At 36.3% G+C, this 21,504-nt stretch overlaps 1 protein-coding gene across 6 annotated transcripts in view; it reads right to left on the bottom strand.

The window, feature by feature from the left end:
* Positions 1–21,504, bottom strand: part of SMARCAD1 (SNF2 related chromatin remodeling ATPase with DExD box 1) — a 78,511-nt gene that overhangs the window by 25,285 nt on the left and 31,722 nt on the right. For 4 of the 6 annotated variants that reach the window (XM_078445875.1, XM_078445876.2, XM_078445874.1 and 1 more), the window contains exons 6-10: positions 21,217–21,320; positions 13,157–13,258; positions 11,545–11,626; positions 9,728–10,119; positions 493–692 (exon numbers count right to left, since the gene is read on the bottom strand). In XM_078445875.1, the coding sequence (XP_078302001.1) occupies positions 493–692; positions 9,728–10,119; positions 11,545–11,626; positions 13,157–13,258; positions 21,217–21,320 (880 nt within the window). The remainder of the gene's footprint in view (positions 1–492; positions 693–9,727; positions 10,120–11,544; positions 11,627–13,156; positions 13,259–21,216; positions 21,321–21,504) is intronic. The other 2 variants (XM_081795555.1, XM_078445878.1) reach the window with 1 other exon arrangement.

Genomic DNA, 21,504 nt, shown 5'->3' with positions numbered 1-21,504 from the left:
TGAAAGCATTTAAAATATTAAATCAGATACAGTATATTTTAATAATTTCATTTTATTTATGATTAAAAAGAAACTGAGCTAGGACAAATTTTATCACTGATATAATTAAGCAGCTGATTTTCTGAAGCACCAAACTGTGTAAAGGGGTAGTAGCTAAAACCACCTTTCCAGTTTTTGTGATTATATATGAAATCATCTGTCATCAGACAAGGAAAACATAGGTTATATAAGACCATAACAATTCCTCCCTCTAATCTGTAAAGATATAATGGAGTAAAATACCCTTGGCAGGGTTGGGGGGGAAGGGGTATCAATAAAAAACAATTCTTGCATCACTGATGTGTCATTAAAGGAAACTCTGGGCTTCCCTTCTAACATTAGTTTTCATAAAACTTCCACATGTTAAGTTCCCTAGGCACAATACAGAAATAAGTTCTGAATTTTTATACAGCTGAGATAAAATAAGAAATAGGTATGTATAACAAATATTACCTCTGGTTTAGAATGGAGGGTTGTTCTATGTTCCATCCACCTCCATTTCCAGTGAGCATGGTAACTTGTTTTGTCAACTTATTTGAAATGTCTTCACATTTGTTCATAAGCCTTATAACTACATCCCTTTCTTGGATCAGTGTTTTACAATGCCATATCAAATCTTCTGATAAGCCATTAGTTTTGGACATCTTTGTGAACTATGGCATAAAAAGAAAAATAATTTAACAGTTCAGATCTAGTAAATAAAAATCCAGTACCAATTTTTCTTCATGAGGAAAAGACAATTTGTTCATTGAATATTTTACTAATGACCTTAATCAAGTGCTAAGAGAACCTGTTTCTTTCTTCATGTCTACATTTGAATTTCCATGTTTCTCTTTGATAAATCCTGTCACCTCCAACTCACCATGCTGAAATAAGACATATCTTTCTCCCCCAAAATGCACAATCTCAAGCTAGTTATTACTTTGAACCTAGTGGATGTTCTCTTATAGGAGAAACTCTAAAGTGATGGTTAACATCTCCTATCAAGTTTTGTTTTCAAAATCTCAGATTCGTCTTCATTACCAAAAATAATAGTATTGTATAATTGCATACCTGATATCTTGCCCCATTTTCATCACCTTCCCTGCCTATGACATATTACTATATGATTAATCTTCCTAAAACATACTTTTCCCTATCTATCATCAAAGTACCACCCCTCGAGCTTTCAAAACTCCAACTATTATTTGTCACTTAAATTTTGTTCCTAAACTGAGACTATTGCTTGGAAAAATATCGCATGAATCAAAAGTTAACTATGACCAATCAGTAATTTGGTAAAACTTTTTTAAAAAGTCAATTTCAATACATATATGCTTGTATAAATGGCTTTCTGTGAAAGCTCAAAGAATTTCTTTCAAAAATGTATTTGCATTTTTTTTTAAAGAAGACACTGAATACTTCATCATGTAAAAGCTGTAAAAGAATTAGAATTTTTCTATATAGATAGTTGAAAAGAATATCCTGAAGAACATTATAAAAAAATATTTTTAGTGAAGAATAACAGAAAGCCCACAGCTGTCTACAAAGCTAACAACCTGGCTGGACAAAAAGAAATGTCCCACAATCCAGAAATGAATAAAGGAAACTAGAGTAAAACTACGTGTTAAAACTACACATGATTTTGATTCATGTCATCTTATTTACTCAGCATATTCCTATTTACAATAAGAATCACATGCTAAATAATACCTGTGATCACAGTATATTTAAGTTCACAGAAAAGCTAAAATAATAGAAATACAAGATATACTATGATAATTTAACTAAAATGTGTTTATAATATGCACTTTTCACATCTAACATAGAAAAAGTTGGAAAGAAAATTTCCAATCTATTCTAAAGCCATGTTATTATTGTACTGCAGGATTAAAAAACACAACTTAGCACTTCGCAAAATGGCACTGTGAAATACAAAGTTACTTGCATACTACTTTACATTTTCACATGGACAATATTAATAATCACAATATGATCTCCCATTTTGTGCTTTCCAAGGAAAGGATTTACACATAAACAGCAGGGTATATTAGAATAAGTGCCATGAAGATTTTAAGGAGGTTCTATTAGAATTTCTAATTAAGGGGCACCTGGGTGGCTCAGTGGGTTAAGCCTCCAATTTCGGCTCAGGTCATGATCTTACGGTCGGGTGGGTTCGGTGAGTTCGGGCCCCACGTCGGGCTCTGTACTGACAGCCTGGAGCCTGCTTCGGATTCTGTCTCTCTCTGCCCCTCTCCCACTCACACTCTGTCTCTCTCAAAAATAAATAAAACATTAAAAAAATTAAAAAAAAAAAAAAAAAAGAACTTTTAATTAAAATATATTTTATTGGGGCACCAGCGTGGTTCAGTAGGTTGAGCCATGGACTCTTGGTTTAGCTCAGGTCATGCTCTCACGTTGGTGGGATGGAGCCCCAGCATTGAGCCCCAACATGGAGCCTGCTGAGATTCTCACTCTGCCCCTCCCCACTGCTTGTGCGAGTATATGCACTCTCTCTCAAAAAAAACAAAACAACAACAAAAAAGGAATATATTTTTATTTTTTAAAGTTTATGTATTTGGAGAGAGAGAGAAAGCATGTGCACACCAAGAGGGAGGGGGCAGAGAAAGAGGGAGAGGGAGAATCCCAAAGCAGGCTCTAAGCTCAGTGTGGAGCCTGATGCAGGCTGATCCTGCCACTGTCAGATCATGATCTTAGCCAAACCAAGTGTCTGTCACTCACCTGAGCCACCCAGGTGCCCCAATTAAATATATTTTTAAAGGAACCCCAAAACTATAGGCCTAAAACCAATCTCATGTCTTTTGTGGGTGTGTGTTAGTGTATATGTTTATGATGTGTATGTCTGTGAGAGAACAAGAATAACCAGGAAATAAAGAACATAGATTGTGTAACTTTTATGGTCTAGAAACTACTAGATGTCTTTTATTCACTAACTCATTAAATCTTCACAATAACTCCAGATCAATCCACCAATTCTGGATGAATAAACCAAGGTACAATTTCCAAGGTCACACAGTACGATAAGATTCCAAAGTCCATACTGTTTTCTTTTCACTACAATTAATTACTACCTCCCAAATTAAAAAAAAAAAAAAAAAAAAAAAAGACCTTTTAAAAGTTTAAAAAAACAAAACATTTTTTTTGTAAACAACTACCATTTACTGCTCTCTAATTTTTTGGCAAATATTAGCTTAGCTGGTGAAGGTACCTGGCATGTAGACACAGTCCCTATCTTCATGTGGTTTATAGTCATTGGGAAAGATATGCAACCAATAATTTTAAGTGTAATAACTGGTATTATGAGGGAAAGTACAAAACTCCATGGGCACTTTTCTCAGAGACTAATATAATCTAGGACCTAGAAAATTCTTCCAGAGTAATAAGGCCAGAAATAAGAAAGAACTACATTGGCCCAAAGAAGATCAATTCAATTACATCAGAATCTAGAGAAGAAATAAACTAACATTACAAAAAAGAAACAGCCAGAAGGAGAAAAATCCAGACTGGGAAACTGTAGAAAAAATGATCCAGTTCCTTCACCAAAGATATTATAGGAAAAGAAAGAAAGAAAGATAGATGGGTGGGGGACCTACAGATTAAAAGAGAATTAAAAGACTGATATCAATGGGGCCCTGAGTGGCTCAGTCAGTCAGCACAGAGCCCACTTTGGACCCTTGGTCCCCTTCTCTCTGCTTGTGCTTTCCCAAAAATAAATATTAAAAAAAAAAAAAAAGACTGATATCAAACAATCTCAGCAGGTAGACCTTATTTAATGGATTCTAATTCAAAATTACTTAACAAAAAAACTTACACCATTTATGAGAAACAAAATTTGAACACTGAATGCAGACATTTTCTTTCTGGATATTTCCTAACATTAAGGAATTATTGATGATTTTTATTAGATGTGACAATGTAGTTAGTTTTGTTTAGGGAAAATATCTTTTTTGAGATATTTAGATTTTTATGGATAAAATGAATTCTGAGATTTGCTTCAAAATAATATGAGACAGAAGAAAGTGGATGAGGATATAGATGAAACAAGATCAGATATCAGCCAGGAACTGAAGCTGCTGCTGAGGACATGGGGCTTTGCTACCTTATTCTAATTTTTTATGTTTGAAATTCTTGTAGAGGAAATCGAGGAGAGTGCAAAAGGTAACTCTTACTTCAAGCTGCATCAGTTTGATTGGTTACTGAAATTTTTAAATGAGCTTGACATTTTGGTTATTTTTGAAGTCAAAATTTCAAAATTTACCTCCCTTGGGACTTCCTACTGTCCCTACCTCTCCTCCCATTTAAGCCAACCAACATCGGAGATGGTCCAAATTATTGTTGCCAGTTTAGAATTTAAATCTACCCAGTAATGTACGTTGTCCATGAATGTAAAACATCAGATTTTCAAGGAAAAGGTTTCACTGAAAGATGAAATTGTCAGGATTTGGTTCAGTTATGAGTAACAGTAAATCCAAAACACTAAGCGTTTAAATACAACAAGTTTATTTCTCTCTCATGTAAACGAAGACCTGTGGAAACACTTCAGATCCAATATGATGGTTCCCAAATCAAGGATTTTTCTACTTTGTTGCTTCATATCCTCAATACATGGGGTTCCTACTATCATACTGACATCTCAGTCAACAGGAAGAAGGGATCCTATAAGGGCACTTTCCAAAAGTCACAATATACTTCTGCTTATATCCCACTGGACAGACCTTTGTCAAATTACCACAAAGGGAGGGTGAAAAAAATGTCATCTTAATATATTGTGGGTACTGTAACCAGCCATAAATCTGTTTAAAAGCCTCGAGGCAGCTTAAAGTACAGAAAGAAAAACTGTTCTTGATCCAAAAAAAGTTGCATTTGATATGGCTATAACTGATATGGAGGATAAGAAGAAAACAACAGTTTCTTAGCATTTCACTAGAAATATATACAACACTTCCAGAGCAAAATATTGTGGATCTCTACAGCTAACATTTTCTAAGAACCAGAATTCAGCTGAATGGGCACTTATTTAACCCTTAGACTTCCTTAGACTTAAGGTCAGTACCATAATTACACCCAACTTACAAATTAAGAAATGTAGAATAAGAACTTGCTATAGGTCAGATAAATATTAGAAATGTCACAACTGGGACTCGAAATCAGGCGATCTAGCACCACTATATTATTCCCCCACCTGTTACCTCCTAGTATGTACTCACAAAACCAAGAGAATAAAGAGGCATGCATGAAATTCAGGAAGAAGAGATCCAACACACAAGAGACAACAAGGATTCCTCTGGATGTCAGGGAAATAACATACCAAGGTCACAGCTGAATAGCGGGCCTATAATCCAACCAGTCTAAACCAGAGGATGTCTTAAGATTCCAGATGAGACTTTTTTTATAGGAAGATGAAATACAAATGGAATACCTGAGGTGTCTAAAACTGAGGGGAAATTTAGACAGCTGGGAAAGTTTGAAATAATAAATATAGAGAAAACTGGACAAAGTAAAACCAAGACCACTATTACCTAGAGAAAACAAAATGCTAAGCAAGGAAAAAAAAGTAATCATGTAATATACTACATGGCTAAGAAAGGCATTTACAAAGTCATAATGTAGATACTAAAAAATGATCTTCAAAATTATATTAACTTAAATAAATCTCAATACGTAATTCCATATCTTTATTAATGGTGTGTGTGTGTGTGTGTGTGCGTGTGTGTGTGTGTGTGTGAGAGAGAGAGAGAGAGAGAGAGAGAGAGAGAGAGAGAGATGGAGAGATGGAGAGATGAAGAGAGACAGATGGAGAGATGAAGAGAAAGAGAGAGATGAGCTGGCACTTAGGGAAATGTATAAGAACACTCTACTGTTAAATGACTGTTTCCTGAAGACAAAAGGCATGTTAATAATTCTATAAAATACTTCACCAAAATACCTCACCACAAAAGGCTTTAAGAAATGCAGAGACTCTGTAAATGCAGGATCTACTAGTAAATCTACAGTTATGGATGAGCATAGAAAATATGGTCCTATTTACATAATATGAAATACACAAACAGGTGCACAAATAAGATGCTCAACAAAGCCTTAAGTGGTGGGCATCTTTGGCAGAATTTTGGCTAACCTGACCTTCTTTGTTCTTGGAGGTATTGTTTTAGACAAAGAAAAATTATTCCTCCAAAAAATATGATAAAGCTATTTTTTTTCAGGTGGAAGAAAGGGGGGAAAAAGCAATTCCTACTTGCTGGATAATTATGTGGAAAAAAAAAAAAAAAAAGAACATCAATATGGTCCTGATTACCACCTCTTTGATTAAAAGACTCTAGTATCACTTCGGGGACTTTTTTCTTTTAAAAAGCCACATACTGAAGTACCTCTCTCCTGCCACAGTGTGTCACTCTTACAATACAAGTATCTTTTAATTTCTACAGGAAGGGAGGGATTGTTTAAGGCCAGATTTAACTCCCTACCTAAGAAGTAATATTTTTGAGGACAGAGTCCTAATCTTATTCACTGCTATAAATACCTGGCAGCAGCTGACGAAGTACTCAAAATGCATTTATAATACATTTTATAAATGTTTGTCAAACTTATGCAAATAAAAATAAAGCCAGAATACAGTCATCCTAAACATAATTTATTGAAAATGACCCTATAAGGAAGGAAGGAACAGGCATTACCATGCTTTAAGTGACAAACTTAAGCAGACATTTTACAATAACCACTGGGAAAACAAAGCAGAAAAGAAAACCTGTGGTCCAAGTTACCAGCAGTTGAGAACAGTACAATGAGCATGAAGGGTTTTGGCATGAACTAAAACCTGGGTTGCATGGTTAGCGATCAAGGAAAACTGCATCTACACTGACCTAAATGTTAAGGAAGAACAGATGCATAGATGAAGTTTTAAGGTGAGTTATTCATGAATGAGTTACTCAGGTATCTTCCTTTGGTCAGCACACATTACTATTCAGATTAAGGTATAAAAGATGCAGCATAATAAGATTATCACAGACAACAGTCCCCACCATACTCTGCACAAGACTAGACACAAACTCAGTAAGTGGCTGGTGAACTGATGCCATCAAATGTGTGAAATATGGCAATTAAAATACCAATTTTACCACATTAACAGCATGTTTTAAACTGACATTGGCTTGCTGTATTTCCAAAGTCTATTCTTACAATAAACACATCCTTTACTAAAGCAGAAAAACACAGAAAAATTATGAAGAAATCTGGCAAACAATAAATTCTGGTTCAAAGAAAACAGGCATAAAGCTGAGAACATAAACACCCTTGTAAACAATGCACTTATTTTGTTAAACAAACTCTCATGTAAAAAGAAGGGTGACTAGAATATCTTACAACATTTAATGTTTAAAAAGTGTAATTCTGACAAGAAAGTCATAATGATGTACTTCCCACATTTTGTTTTAAAAGGCACTGCTAACCTAATTTTCACAAACTGTTTTTCTAATAAGGCAATGAAACAGTAATGATTACATTTAATCTACCAATGTTGTAGACTTGTTTTAGCAAAAATGATAATTAAAACATATGTGTACTTGATTTGTTGGCTCAGTTTGCCTTTTTAAATGAAATACTAATGACTCTTAAAGTTCTCACAAATTCCCCAGTCCTTAAGATTAAATAGCTTCAACAATAATGCTAAGAGTTCACATGCTATAAAGTAGTAAATCATATATACAACTTTGTAGTACCGTGTATGTAATATTAACTTTATCTTTGATGATTTTAAGATACAAAATTGCTCCCTAAATCAGTCACATTCAAAATTCTAAAATGACTAAAAGTAGAAGCTTAAAAGTTCCACGCAAATTAAAATTCAAAGCTCATATACATGGATGTGCCAATGTTAACTGTTCATTTCCAAAAACTCTTCATTTACCTACGTTTTTCAGGACAGCAAAGTCCTGTTTTTGCTGAAATAGCAGGTTTACTTTGTAACTGTTACATAAAATAACCAACATTTAACTAAATGGCTAGCAAATAAATACTGTCTTTGCATTCAGTTTCTAGAGAGGAGGCAAGATGCAACAGGGGGTTTAAAAAGGTAATGCATAATCTACAAAAAATTCATGTTGAGACTAATTTAAACTATGCCGATTAATTAGTGGGGGAAACATGCTTTCTACATGTTAACTTGAATATTTTTGAAAGCATCTGGCACATATAAGTCCGGTATAATTTACTTTAACTATAAGATATTTGGGCAAGTAGTTACAGTTACTAAATACACTGGCTGCAGATAATTGCATTCCTTATGAAATAAATTAGAATCCCAACAAGCCCAAGCAGCTGACTCTGCAATAACACAGGAGACCATTAAAGATTAAAAGAAAGAAGAAAAGGAAGAAAAGAAGAACAAGAAAGCCCTTCAGCAAATACTTCAACAAATAATCACTCAGGCAAAGCCGAACAAGTTTTGAAAGGGCCTGCTTTGACAGATGTTCTCTGGAAAAGCAAAGGCTGCAGGCAAAATGAGTGGCTTTATTTATTTTATTTTTTTTAAGCTACCAAATACTAGCAATATTGTTTCTTTATTTTTCAAATATCTTAACTTTTTAAAAAATGCTTTCTAGAACCACTGTTCAGGGACCCTCCCACACTGCCACTTTTAAAGACACTAAGGGAACTTAGCTCTTACAGATTTGTCACAAGTATAAAATTAATCACAAAAGCAACTTTCCTCCCAAAGATAGAGCACGAAACTTCCTTAAAACTTATAAAGATTCAAGAGGCAGCTGATCTTCTAAAGCTGTAAAAAACCATCCACAGTGTTTTCACAGCAGGGCCTATATATACAATTCATGATATAAAAGCCCCCATTCTCACAAAAGTCAAGGCAAAATTTAAAAGACAGAGTTCTTCTATTCCTCTGTATGAGTAAGATTTGCTGACTGCTGACACTTACAAAACTCAAAATACAGGTATTTTGGATAGCATTTGTTTATAGATCAAATTCCATAAAATGATCATGCAAAGTGTACTTACCAGTTGCTTATGCCTTCCCTTCACCTAATGCCTGAATTCTAGGCTTCACACACTATCTTTCCAATAAAAAACGCTTGCAGCCTGCTACACTCCATAAAATGGCCGTGTTGTTTAACCAAGAAAAACATGTTAGAGATTGAGCTGTCACTTTTAAAAGAAAAAGAAAATAAAGAATTGCTTCTTTTGAGGTGAAGCATAAAACACTGAAGCTGGTATTTGAATCATGGAGCTCCCCTGGACGTTGCTATTGCTCTTCAAGTAGCTGTAGTAAAACTTCTGCCACATTCTTGCTTTCTGCATGGAGTCTCAGCAGTAACAGATCAGAACAGGCTAGCAAACGACTCCTTCCTAAATGTAAGCTCTAATTTCTTCTTCTGCAGTGAAATGAACCAAGTTTCTATGCAAAAGAATGAGTGACAGTATGCCCAGCCAATCAGCTTGGGGTTTTTCAGGAAAATCACCCCTTAATTCATTCAAAATTAGGTCATATGACACTATTTGAAATACTATTGGCTTACAATGAAAGTAATGTTTGACTCTACACAGGATGGGGCGACCCATCTATGCTTCCCTGGGCTGAAGACACCTTGACTATAAACGGTACTGTGAATTAAACACACACACACACATATATATATATACACACACACAGACAGGGGAAAAAAAAGTAATGTAGCCTTACCAGAGCTTCCCAACTATTAAAGGGCCGGAGTTCAGTTATCTTCTGAGCCTTTTTCTGAGAACACTGAGGAATCAAAGTTAGTTCACCAATTGAAGCATCCTGAAGAAAGTGAAGAATTTTACCCTTATAGCCATCCTCCATCACTTCTTCACCACTACTGTAGTCCTCATCTAGTGAGCTGCCAACATCAGAACCCGAATCATATTCAGAGTCTTCAATAACTCTCTTAGGATTAAATACATTTTTTTTACGTTTCTTATTAAAACCATTTTGTGGTTTCATGGAACATTTCTGTTTCAGTTTTGTTTTAGCTGAATTTTTAGGATAATTCTGACTTCTTGAAGAAGCTTCTTTTCCATTTGGAAATTCACTTTGTGAAGCATACTGCATATCTATATAGGTAGACAAAAATAATTAAATTAGAAAGATATAAATACAAGCCTTCAAGTAAGATAAAAAAATACCTAAACATGATATTGTCGTTTTGAATACAGAATTCAACTATAATTTATTAAATCTTGATATACTTTAAAGAGAAATACTGAAGTAGAATCTGAAGTCGTACAATGAGCTGAAATAATTAGTTTAAAAAAATAGGTGGTAAGTTTTAAAAAACCGAATATAAACCCCCATTTTCTAACAAAGGTCCTGAGAATATAAATGGCAGCTGCATACTCACAAGATATCCCCAATGTCACTTAGCAGCCCCATCTCTATGCCAACACTGATGGGTATAGCAAAAACAATGTTCACCCTAAATTAAAACCATTCCTATTATATTAATTTTCCATTGCCATCTCCACCTATTTAAATATATCATTACTGAAAGGCACTGCTACTTTTTCGCTGGTTTATCCATCATATTCCATAGATTTCTAAGATGTCTGTGATTGAAGAGGTTCTGTTAGCTCTTACCAGTTAGCCTATAACATGTTAGTTTACTGTTTAGGATGTTTGTTCTACTGACTCAAAGAACTTTCAGACTTACACATTATTATACATTCATTCTGGTGCATATGTCAAAAAAAGGAAAAATAAATTGGATAAAGTATTCCTTAAATTCTCCACATTCACAATCTATCTCTTTTGAATCATTCTTCAGACTCAGAACTGGTGATTTGGTGGCTTCCTTCTTTCCGCAGACTATCAATTCTCTGTGCCATCAAGAGCACCCATACTAGGGTATTTCTTAGAAGACTTCATTAAAAAATGAAAACAAAAAACCCCAATGCCACTGTACTGGCCTTTTTAAATTGGCTATGAAATTATGAAGAGCTGATCTAACTGATTATTGCTTAAGGATGTGAATAAACATTCAACTCTTCTCCACCACTTCTCTACTGTTTGGTTCTGAAAGTTAAAAGTGCTCCAATACTGGTTTAGGGACTTTCTTCCATGCCAGTGATATTCATCTTTTAGGTTTCTGATAGTGGTGCACTTTTGATATTCATGTAAGGGCAGGCTAGGACACCTATATTTCAGTGATTATAAAACACAAGCAATCATACGATCCATCCTGAGAGATGTTAAAATGTTAAAAAGATGTTTCTTTTATGCTCAAAAATACATGGCAATTTAAAAGTAGCCCTATTAAAAAAAAAAGTTAGCTAAACAGAAAAAAAATATTTTCTATTTCATTTTATAGTGCCATTAACATATGGAAACTACTCATTTAAAAACTTTTTACATCATTATTTCCAGTATCTTTTGCAATCCCATTCACTGCTTATTAGTTCATAGGTTTACCATTTTCTTATATACCAAAATACAGAATACAATGGGAAGTATGTGCTTTCTATGACAAAGGAGCTAGTTACCTTGGTCTTCTGCAAACACTTTTAAAGATTCTAAAGCTTCTGTGTACATCCATTCATGTTCCTTGAGTACTTCCCTTAGTTCCTAGAAATAAGTCATTGATCTTTTTGTTAAAAATCTAAAATTAGCAACTTGTAGAACTTGTATACTCTTCTAAAAATAAGTCAATCACTTAACAATTCATAGCTGATTATTTCACACCTGTTTTCATGCTGCTTTACAGATACTTTCTGTGTATGTGTACTTGGGTGAATACGTAAGTCTTCAAAGGAAAAGCAGTTTGACTTTTTCTGCATTTCTCCTCTCCCTATGAAGTGCTCTGAAAACTTGAGGATCAAAAATATCTGCTCAAACTTTAACATGCAGTTAGGCTTTTACAAACTGCCAACTTCAAAACATATAGTTTCAACACATGTAAAGAACAAACAGAACAAGATTTTGCATTTAGCTCATCAAAATACTACCTGTGCATATACCTGAATAAAATAATGCAAGTGTAAATGTATTCTAAATGTTAAACAAATAATGTGCTTCCACATACATTTATGTGATTAAACAGAGGCACTTTTACCAGTGGCATGCGTGGCTCTGAAATTCTTCTTACTATTTAACAAGTAAAACAAAGCTTATGGAATATTAAAGTACCAAGATGTAATATTACACTTTAAAATTCTTTTCTGAGGGTGGGGTGCCTCAGTAGTTTAGTCAGTTGAGCTGAGCAACTGATTCTTGATTGCGGCTCAGGTCATGATCCCAGGATGGTGGGATACAGCCCTGCATCGGGCTCTGTAACGAGTGTGGAGCATGCCTACGATTCTCTCTTTCCTTCCCGCTGCCCCTCTCCCTGGCTCACCACTCACACATGTGTGCTCTCTCTTTCTCTAAAAAAAATAGAAATTAAAACAAAATAAGTAAATTTCTTTTTTTTTTTTAAGTTCATTTATTTATTTATTTAGTAATCTCTACACCAAGTGTGGGGCTCAAATCTACGACCCTGAGATCAGGAGTCGGACCTACTTCTGACTGAGCCAGCCAGATGCCCCGACACTTTAAAATTCTTTTTTTTTTTTTTTTTTTAAGTTTATTTGTTTATTTTTTGAGAGAGAGAGAGAGAGAGAGAGAGCAAGCGAGCAGGGCACGGACAGAGAGAGAGGGAGGGAGACACTCTCAAGCAGGCTCCACACTGTCAGTGCAGAGCCTGACATGGGCCTCAAACTCACCAAACTGTGAGCCCATGACCTGAGCAGAGATCAAGAGTCACATGCTTACCCGACTGAGCCACTCAACCACCCCTTTAAAATTCTTAATGAGAAATTTAAAGGACAAGAATATGAAAAATGCGAACAGCTAACTTTGTTTTCTAAATATTCACATTTTATACAGGAGTTACAACTGTTACGGTTATGTTTGTTATTATTATGGCTGTTATGCTGATACAGTTAACAGTGTGAGGAATTAACAAGTAGTATGAAAGTATTTTATAATACTGATAAAAAAGAGTATTAAATTAGAAAAGTGTAAAATGCATCTTGAGATTTTACACAGCTTATCGCAAACACTATTTTGTTTCAAACACTTAATACACACTGATTAAATCTTTTCATGACTACCCACCTGTTTATCAAAATTGGGAAATTCCTTTTGCAATTTCAATACAATACTTTCTTGTTTTTCCCAATTACTGCTAGATTCTGCAGACTCATTTGATTCTTCTCCCTAATGGGGGAAAAAAAAAACAATTAAGGAGATCACCTATAACGTTAAGTCTTAAGACAATTACATTTATATTTTGACTTGATTTGGAACTTACCACATTCAGTTAAGAATCCAAAAATGTTTCTTTCTGTTCTTGTGAAAACTGACAAATTTATATCTTTAAGGGTAAAGAATATTGCTGCTTTAAGATCACAAAATGCAAGACCCTGACTGCATATCCAGTAACTCACACTTCATACAGTACTCGAAATAAATCAGCTAAAAGACCATAATGTTCCTCAAATTACTCTAAATAATCCAGGTATACTGAAGTCTCTCCAACCTAATGGCAAGTAAAAGAAAATGACTCAAATATCTCAGCTATGCTCACAATTTTATACCTCCCTACAAATTTCAAATACTGAGAGAAAAAAGTTACTTTTACTTCAGTGTTGATTTATAGAATGGCTCAAATATTAATTGTTCAGCCACAATATAAAAGTAACACAATGATAGAAACTTATGTGAAACCAAAACATTAATCTGGGAATAATCAGTGTTACTCATATAATCACTTTCTTCTTTTGTCACTTAACTTCACTTAAAAAAAATGGTTAAAATTCCACACTTAAGCAAAAAAAAAGATTCTTGGGGTCATGTGTAGGAAAAATCTTATATTTTAGTCAATCAAAAATCATTTACCTAACTCTGCTTAGAACTGTACCACATGCTACACAAACAAGATCTAGAAAAACACAGCCTCAAGCTTTCTTTCACCTCCTTCCTTATCCAACAATTGTTAGGTTTTTTTTCACTACCCAAAGTACAAATACTAAAAATTGTGAGTGATACCTATCTTGCACACAGAAATGTGACAAAGTTCCACACGGCAGGGACATATACCTATGTAGTCCAGTGGTTACACCAGTGACACAAAGAGTTTGGGCCTAACTCTGTCTCAGTGGGCTGTAGGGTTATGAGTTAATCCTGTGGTTATTTTTCCTGTTCCAGAATGGAGAGTTGGAACAGGCATATTTAGGACTGGCAGTAATCTCATGTTAGCTCCTTGGCCCAGAGAGTAAGGGCCATTCTCGCAGGAAAGAGACAAATTCAAGTCCCTAAAACTGAGGAGGGGTAAATGGAAGAAGAAGAAAGAGGAAGAAGAGAAGTACAAGTAGAATCAGCCACAGCAGCAACACCATGTTACTGAAGGAACTGCAGAAACTGGTATCACCATCCCATCCCAATGTACTGTGGCTCCTTGGCCTATACAAAAGCTGGATGATGGGTTTTGGAGAATTATTTTAGTTATCATAAACATAGAGGTGATAACCCCAATTGTAGCAGTTACTATCAGATATGGTATTTTTAATGGAGCAAATCAGTATAACCGTGCAGTTAAAATCTATCATGCTTCTTCACCCACTGCCCCATCCCAATTAGAAAGGACAAGCAAAAGCAATTTGTTTTCATCTGGGAAGGGTCAGGGATAGATATACCTTCACAGTCTTCAGGGGTCTCCTGCTCTTTCATAATATGGTACTCTAGGACTGATAGTTTTGCACAGTCCACAGAATATCACTTTAATCACCTACACTGAAGACATCACTAACTGGACTTGGTAAGCAGGAAGCAGTGGGTACCTCAGGAAGACACATGCAGGCCAAAGAATAGGAAATAACCGCCCCCTCCCCCCCAATTCTGGGAACCACCACACCACTTTCATGAATTTTATGGGGGCGTCTTATCTGGGGCATGCTGCAAATGCCGTTCAAAAAAAAAAAAGGAAACAGAAAAGGTACATATTGTCTAACTCTAAAAAGGAGCAGAGCAATCGGTCGGGGTCGGCCTCTTTGCTTAATCTGTTTATGAACTAGCTCTCTTAACACTGTCAGTTATGAATGAGGCCAAGATTGAGAAGGTTCTGTAGGAGGTCCAGGATACACTACAAGGTGCTCTGTCACTTGGGCGTCACGACCAAGTAGATGCAATGATTCTCAAAGAATCTGTGGCTAATAAGGATGCTGTATGAAGTCTCTAAAAGCCCCAATCACAAGAAAATCAATATAATATATGCCATTTCCAAAATTACTGCACTGTGCAAAATCAGGAAAATAAAAAATTAGTGTTTCAGAAAAATCGTGTTAGAGGCACAACATTCAAAAACTTCATCAGTGACACGTTAAAAAAAGAGGAAGGATCCTTGAAACAGGATAGCACAATTTCACACACGTTAAATGGCTAAGAAATGCATAAATACCACAATAAATGTAAACTGAAGTTTGCCTGGGAGTATTAGCACTGGAAGGACTGCTTGTGAGTTACTGTGAAGCGGTAGAAAAAAGGTTATCTGAAAATGAACAAATTTCTTAACGCCAGCTATGGAACAGCACGGCTCACTATCCTTGTGTTACCTCTGCTATACTGGCTGAAAATATAAATGATAAATTATAAAAAAAAAATACATTTCTGCTCCTTTGCTAGCCTCCTCCTCTCATACTAATGCCGTCTGTAAGGTTCTAAATGCAACTGGATGCTAGGACTCTTACTGTATTCAGTACTAAAACCAGTATCTTCAAACCAGCACAACTGTTTTCAGTAACACTTAAAGCATCTGACAACCTGATGTGTTAAGCTGTCATGGTGTAGCCTTTTAGTCTTCACCATCATTATCATGATTACCTTCTGTATCCACATGGCTATCAGGAGCAAATTACTACAAGAGTTCTGTGGCTAGATCATCAGCGGGACCCTATCTCTTCAACATCTCCACTTTTTACTTTCTCAAATCCAACCTTCTTTCCTCAATCAACACACCTTTTTCTGAGTTTTCAAAATTTCTCTGTAAGAATCAAATCTTTCAAAATTGCAAATCAAGGTAAGGAGAGTTTTCCACCACACATAATACAAATGCTCTTATCACTCCAGGTTTTTACAATGGTACTAATGAAATTCTGATGTTAAATCTATTCCAAAATTCTATAACCACATCTGCATTCTCACTTTCAATAACAGCAATTAGTGTAAATACTCACTTTAAACAATAAGCCATAAATGCTGTAATCATAAATTTATCACAAGGCTATCTCAGGTGGTTTTTTGAGGAAAAAGAAGGAAAAAAACGGGGCTGAGTTCAGTTTTTGTAGAGAGAGAGGCTTGATGCATTAGAAGGGGTTTTAAGTCTTTTCGTTTTTGTTTTTGCAAAAGTCCTCTTACAACAGAGAATTAAGTAAAAGTATCACTGCAGATTTGGGCACTCCACCCATTTTTCCTGTACCAGTAGTGAACTCTAAGGCTGACTTATTTTTTTAAAAGGCATAGCGTTGTTTGGTCAGTGATAAACTACTGCTGGTTTCAGCTCCGAGTCTCTACCTGGCACTAGTAGTGAATATCACAGTAATGCTATGTTTCAAAACCTTAATTCCTGTTTTCTGTTTTTCAGATTTGGGATCTGTGAGGCATGCATTCATAACAAATATCTGTTTCATGAAATTTGAGTTTAATTCAATGTATAGTTGCTTTCTTCGGTTTACTTCTGTATCACAGCTCAAAAATTCTTTTGCAGCTTTCCCATCTGCACTCATGGCTTTGTGTGACACCCGATGGCTTAGGAATTTGTAGCACTATTTGCAGCTACTAAAGCAACCACTACGGGCACCAAAAGAAGCTACTTCCACAGTACACACTTATTTTCTTAAAAAAAAGATCTATACGGAAAAGGTTGTTCCTGACTTTTTTCACTTTTGTCTTTAATTCAGATGCTCAACAATCTTTCCTTTTCTTCTATTTCTTTACGCCTTTCTTTATGACTTCCCAATATATGATGACAGTCCAGCCATATAACTTTGGGGCACTGTCTCTGATGCTCCACAATGTGCATTCCTTTATGCCTGTGGCTCAGGATATAGCACATGTTCTCATTCCTTCCCAAACATTTATTTCAAGCTTTTCCTCAATACTTAAACCTTCTTATATGTACTACCTGATATTTTTTAATGAAATTGCTTAATATGTTTGGGATGTTGAATGGGTGTTTTTCCAATAGAAAAGTTCACCAATGTGAAAGAATAGCAAAACACAGCCTTGTGGGAAAATAAGCATGGTGAAATGAGGCAGCCAGTACATGTCTGGGGTGTGTGCATTTTATGTAATCTATGTGGCTCAGTGCAGCTGGGTGCAGTGTTCTGTGTTCACCTAGTACTTCTCACGAACAACACTGCACATAAATAACCTAAAATTTAGGTTATACTAAAATTGCTGTTTAACGTATTTACTGCACTGGAACAAATTCACATTTTAAAAGCAGAAGGGACTTGGGGCACGTGGGTGTCTCAGTTAAGCGTCCGACTTCAGCTCAGGTCATGATGTCATGGTTTGTGAGTTCAAGCCCTGTGTCTGGCTCTGTGCTGACACCTCAGAGCCTGAAGCCTGTTTCGGATTCTGTGTCTCCCTTTGTCTCTGTCCCTCCCCTGCTCATGCTGTCTGTCTGCCTGTCTCTCTCTCAAATAAATAAATAAATAAGCATTAAAAAAAAAAAAAAAAAGATTTAATAAAAGCAGAAGAGACTGATGTCTTTTTGTGAAAAAATCGTTGGCTTGAAAGGAGTCCTGATAGGAACAGAATGGTTGATCATGGCACATCAAGTGACCATGAGACTTGAGTTGTTATGTGATCTGGTTATCTCACCCACCAACCTTAAAACTGAGTATGAAGAGCAGCAACCCATCATTAAGTGAAAATGGGAGATTTGAAACTGAACTTGAGCAGGCTCAGGAGGAACAAATAAGCTGCCGCTGCAGCTGTCCCAGGCTCCCACTGTACCTACTTCTGCTTTACTCTGCCCCTCCTTCAAACAGGATTTATGGCATTTGGGGAATTCTTTACAATCAGATAAAGTGAGGGGAAAATCTTGAACTTGGTTTTCAAAGAGTTCACATACTATTAGAAGAAGCCCAAAGTGAAGTAAACAAAAAATGAGGTTAAATGGTTTAGCCTCATTTAAGAAAGGTTTGGGCAGTACATCTTACCATCCACTTTGTATAAAAAGAGGTGGCCAGGGGTAGAGAGCTATGATATATGATGGACAGGAGCTAAGGAAGAGAATAAGAATAGAAGACTGGTGGGGCGCCTGGGTGGCTCAGTCGGTTAAGTGTCCGACTTCGGCTCAGGTCATGATCTCACGGTCCGTGGGTTCGAGCCCCGCGTCGGGCTCTGTGCTGACAGCTCAGAGCCTGGAGCCTGTTTCAGATTCTGTGTCTCCTTCTCTCTGTGACCCTCCCCCGTTCATGCTCTGTCTCTCTCTGTCTCAAAAATAAATAAACGTTAAAAAAAAAATTTTTAAAAAAAAGAATAGAAGACTGGTGACCAGAAGTCTGGGAAAGAGGTGCACCGTTGAACTTCTCAGGAGTTTTTCTGAGAACAGAATGCAAGAGCAACAGTTTTCCTTGGGAATGTTCATCAAAGTGCATCTACTATAGAGGAAATTTTGAGTAATGAGGAAGACAAGATGATCTATTTTGTGAACACCAATAACAACACAGCCACTTGAATGCTTGATCACTCGGTCTATAAACAAATGGCCATGGAAACAGGAATAGAGGCTGTGTATACAGATCAACAAGATGGTCCCACACCAAGATTTATCTGATTACTGTTACCAACAAATATTTAACCTGCCAAGAGCACAGGCCAACAAAGAGTTCTGACAATAGCACTATTCTTTGGGAGAGTCAGTCAATTGTCTGGAGGCAAGTTGATTACACTGGACCCTTTCATCATGGAAAGGACAGTAACAGAAATCTACTCTAAGATGCCTTTCCTATCTACCTGCTTCTGGCAATACCAGTTGTGGGTTGAACTGTGTCCCTCCAAAATTCATGTGATAAATAACACCCTAGCACCTCAGAATGTGTTTATTTGGAGATAGGGTCTTTACTGACATAATGAAGTTAAAATTAGGGTGAACCCTACCCTACCCACTGGTATCCTTACAAAAAAGGGGAAATTTACAGATAGACATGTCAACAAAGAACATGCAATGTGACAATGAAGGCAAGGATCTACAAGCCAAGGAATGCCAAAGTTCCAGCGTACCATCAGGAACAAAAAGAAATGGAAAGCCTTCAGAAGAAAATCAACCCTTCTGACACACTAGCTTCCAGAACTGTGAGACAATACATTTCAGTTGGTTAAGCCACCCAGTTTGTGCTGCTGTGTTATGGAACCCATAAGCAACTAACATATCATACATAGATATATCGAAAACCTAACTGAAGGGCGCCTGGGTAGCTCAGCTGGTTAAGTGTCTGACTTTGGCTCAGGTCATGATCTCGCAGTTCAAGAGTTCAAGCTCTAAGTTAGGCTCTATGCTGACAGCTCGGAGCCTGGAGCTCACTTCGGATTCTGTGTCTCCCTCTCTCTCTGTTCCTCCCCCGCTCATGCTCTCTCTCTTTCTTTCAAAAATAAACATTAAAAAAAAAATTGTTTTTTTTTAAATAAATAAAAAAAAAATAAACCTAATTCACACAGTACACTAATGATACCACAGTGTTCCTGACCAGGTCACTAAGAAAAGTGCATCAATGAATTTGTCTAGTGATTTCACCACATGCCTCAAAACCTACCACAGAACAGTGGTATCGCTTATAGAGAGTGAACTTATAGAGAATGCCTAAGACCGACGTGTTGTTCAACAGGATGTACAAGCAAAGTAAATGCTCTGAATAACCAATCAATTTGATGCTGTTTCCCCCATAACTGTTCTATATAGATTTGTAAACTAAAATGTAGGCCTAGTCTCTTATACTATAGCTACTCCCCATACCTAAAACCCAATCACAGAATTTTTAACTTCCCATCAGTATTAGTTCGCAAGAAAAGAATGCTTCCATGGAGGGACATAACAATTATCCCATTAAATTAGGGTAGAGATTGCTACCTTGCTACTTTGGGCTTCTTATACCATTAAGTCACAGGTAAAAAGATAAAATAAAACAAGTTACTATACTGGTTGGGGGTGACGGATTTTGATTACCAACAAGAAACTGTGTTGTCTTGAATGCAGACAGGGAGGACTATGTCTGGTTTCACTGGGAGGCCTCAGTAGTTCTATTCTTAAAGCAAAAGTTAATGGAAAAATATAGAGTAACCCAATAAAAGCATAACCATAATTATTTTTAGATAAGCAGTTTTAAGTTACCAAAGAGGTCACCTGGAAGAATTATAATTAGTTGTCACACTGGGGAGGAGGAAATGGTGCTGGTTCAACCATATATTAAAAGTCTATTTTCAGAGTGCCTGGGTGGCTCAGTTGGTTAAGAGTCCAACTCTTGGTTTTGGCTCAGGTCATGATCACAGGGCTTGTGAGTTCAAGCACCATGTCAGGCTCTGCACTAACAGCAGAGCCTGCTTGGGATTCTCTCCCCCTCCCCCACCCCTGCCCCCACCCCTCCCCTGCTCACACTCTCTTTCTCTCACAAAATAAATATTTGAAAAAAAAAACACAACAGTATATTTCTCCCGAAAGTTACTTTATCATGCCACTAGAATATGAAAAAAAATTTTTTTTAACATTTATTCATTTTCAAGAGACAGAACATGAGTGGGGGAGGGGCAGAGAGGGAGGGAGACACAGAATCTGAAACAGGCTCCAGGCTCTGAGCTGTTAGCACCGAGCCCAACGCGGGGCTTGAACTCACAGATTGCGAGATCATGGCCCAAGCTGAAGTCGGACCCAGTGAGCCATCCAGGCACCCCTAGAATATTTTTAATAATTAATTTTATAACTCAGAGATAAGCAATTAATACTGGATAAATTAAAAAGAAAGCAAAACAGTCCTAAATGAAATGCAAACCCAGTTTGATTTGGTTGTGAGAGAGAAGTCTAATTCATTTAGATGCATTTAGATCTGATATCCACAGATTCAACACATTCTGGGTCTAACAGCTGATTTTGATATTTCAATTCAAAGGTAACTTACGTGATCCAGTCTTTTCTTTTTTATAGACTGATCATCATTAAACTCATCTTCCTCATATGGCTCTGAAGAAGAAGATAATTTTCTTTTCCTGGGTCCACCACCTTCTAAAACGGAGATGAACGATCAAAGTTTGTACAAGTATTGTAAGAATCATTAATGTAAAACAAAGGTAAAAAAGTTATTATAATGAACACGTGCAGATCGTTCTCTTGACATCAGGCCCAATGTTATTTCTTCTACATTTCATGTATACTCAATAAATGTCAACTGAATTAAAGGAAAAGTAAA

Source organism: Panthera onca, chromosome B1 (assembly GCF_046562875.1).
Source record: "Panthera onca isolate mPanOnc1 chromosome B1, mPanOnc1 haplotype 2, whole genome shotgun sequence".
Taxonomy (NCBI): domain Eukaryota; kingdom Metazoa; phylum Chordata; class Mammalia; order Carnivora; family Felidae; genus Panthera; species Panthera onca.
The sequence above is the reverse complement of the archived record's forward strand: the minus strand, read 5'-3'. Positions and strand labels throughout refer to the sequence as shown.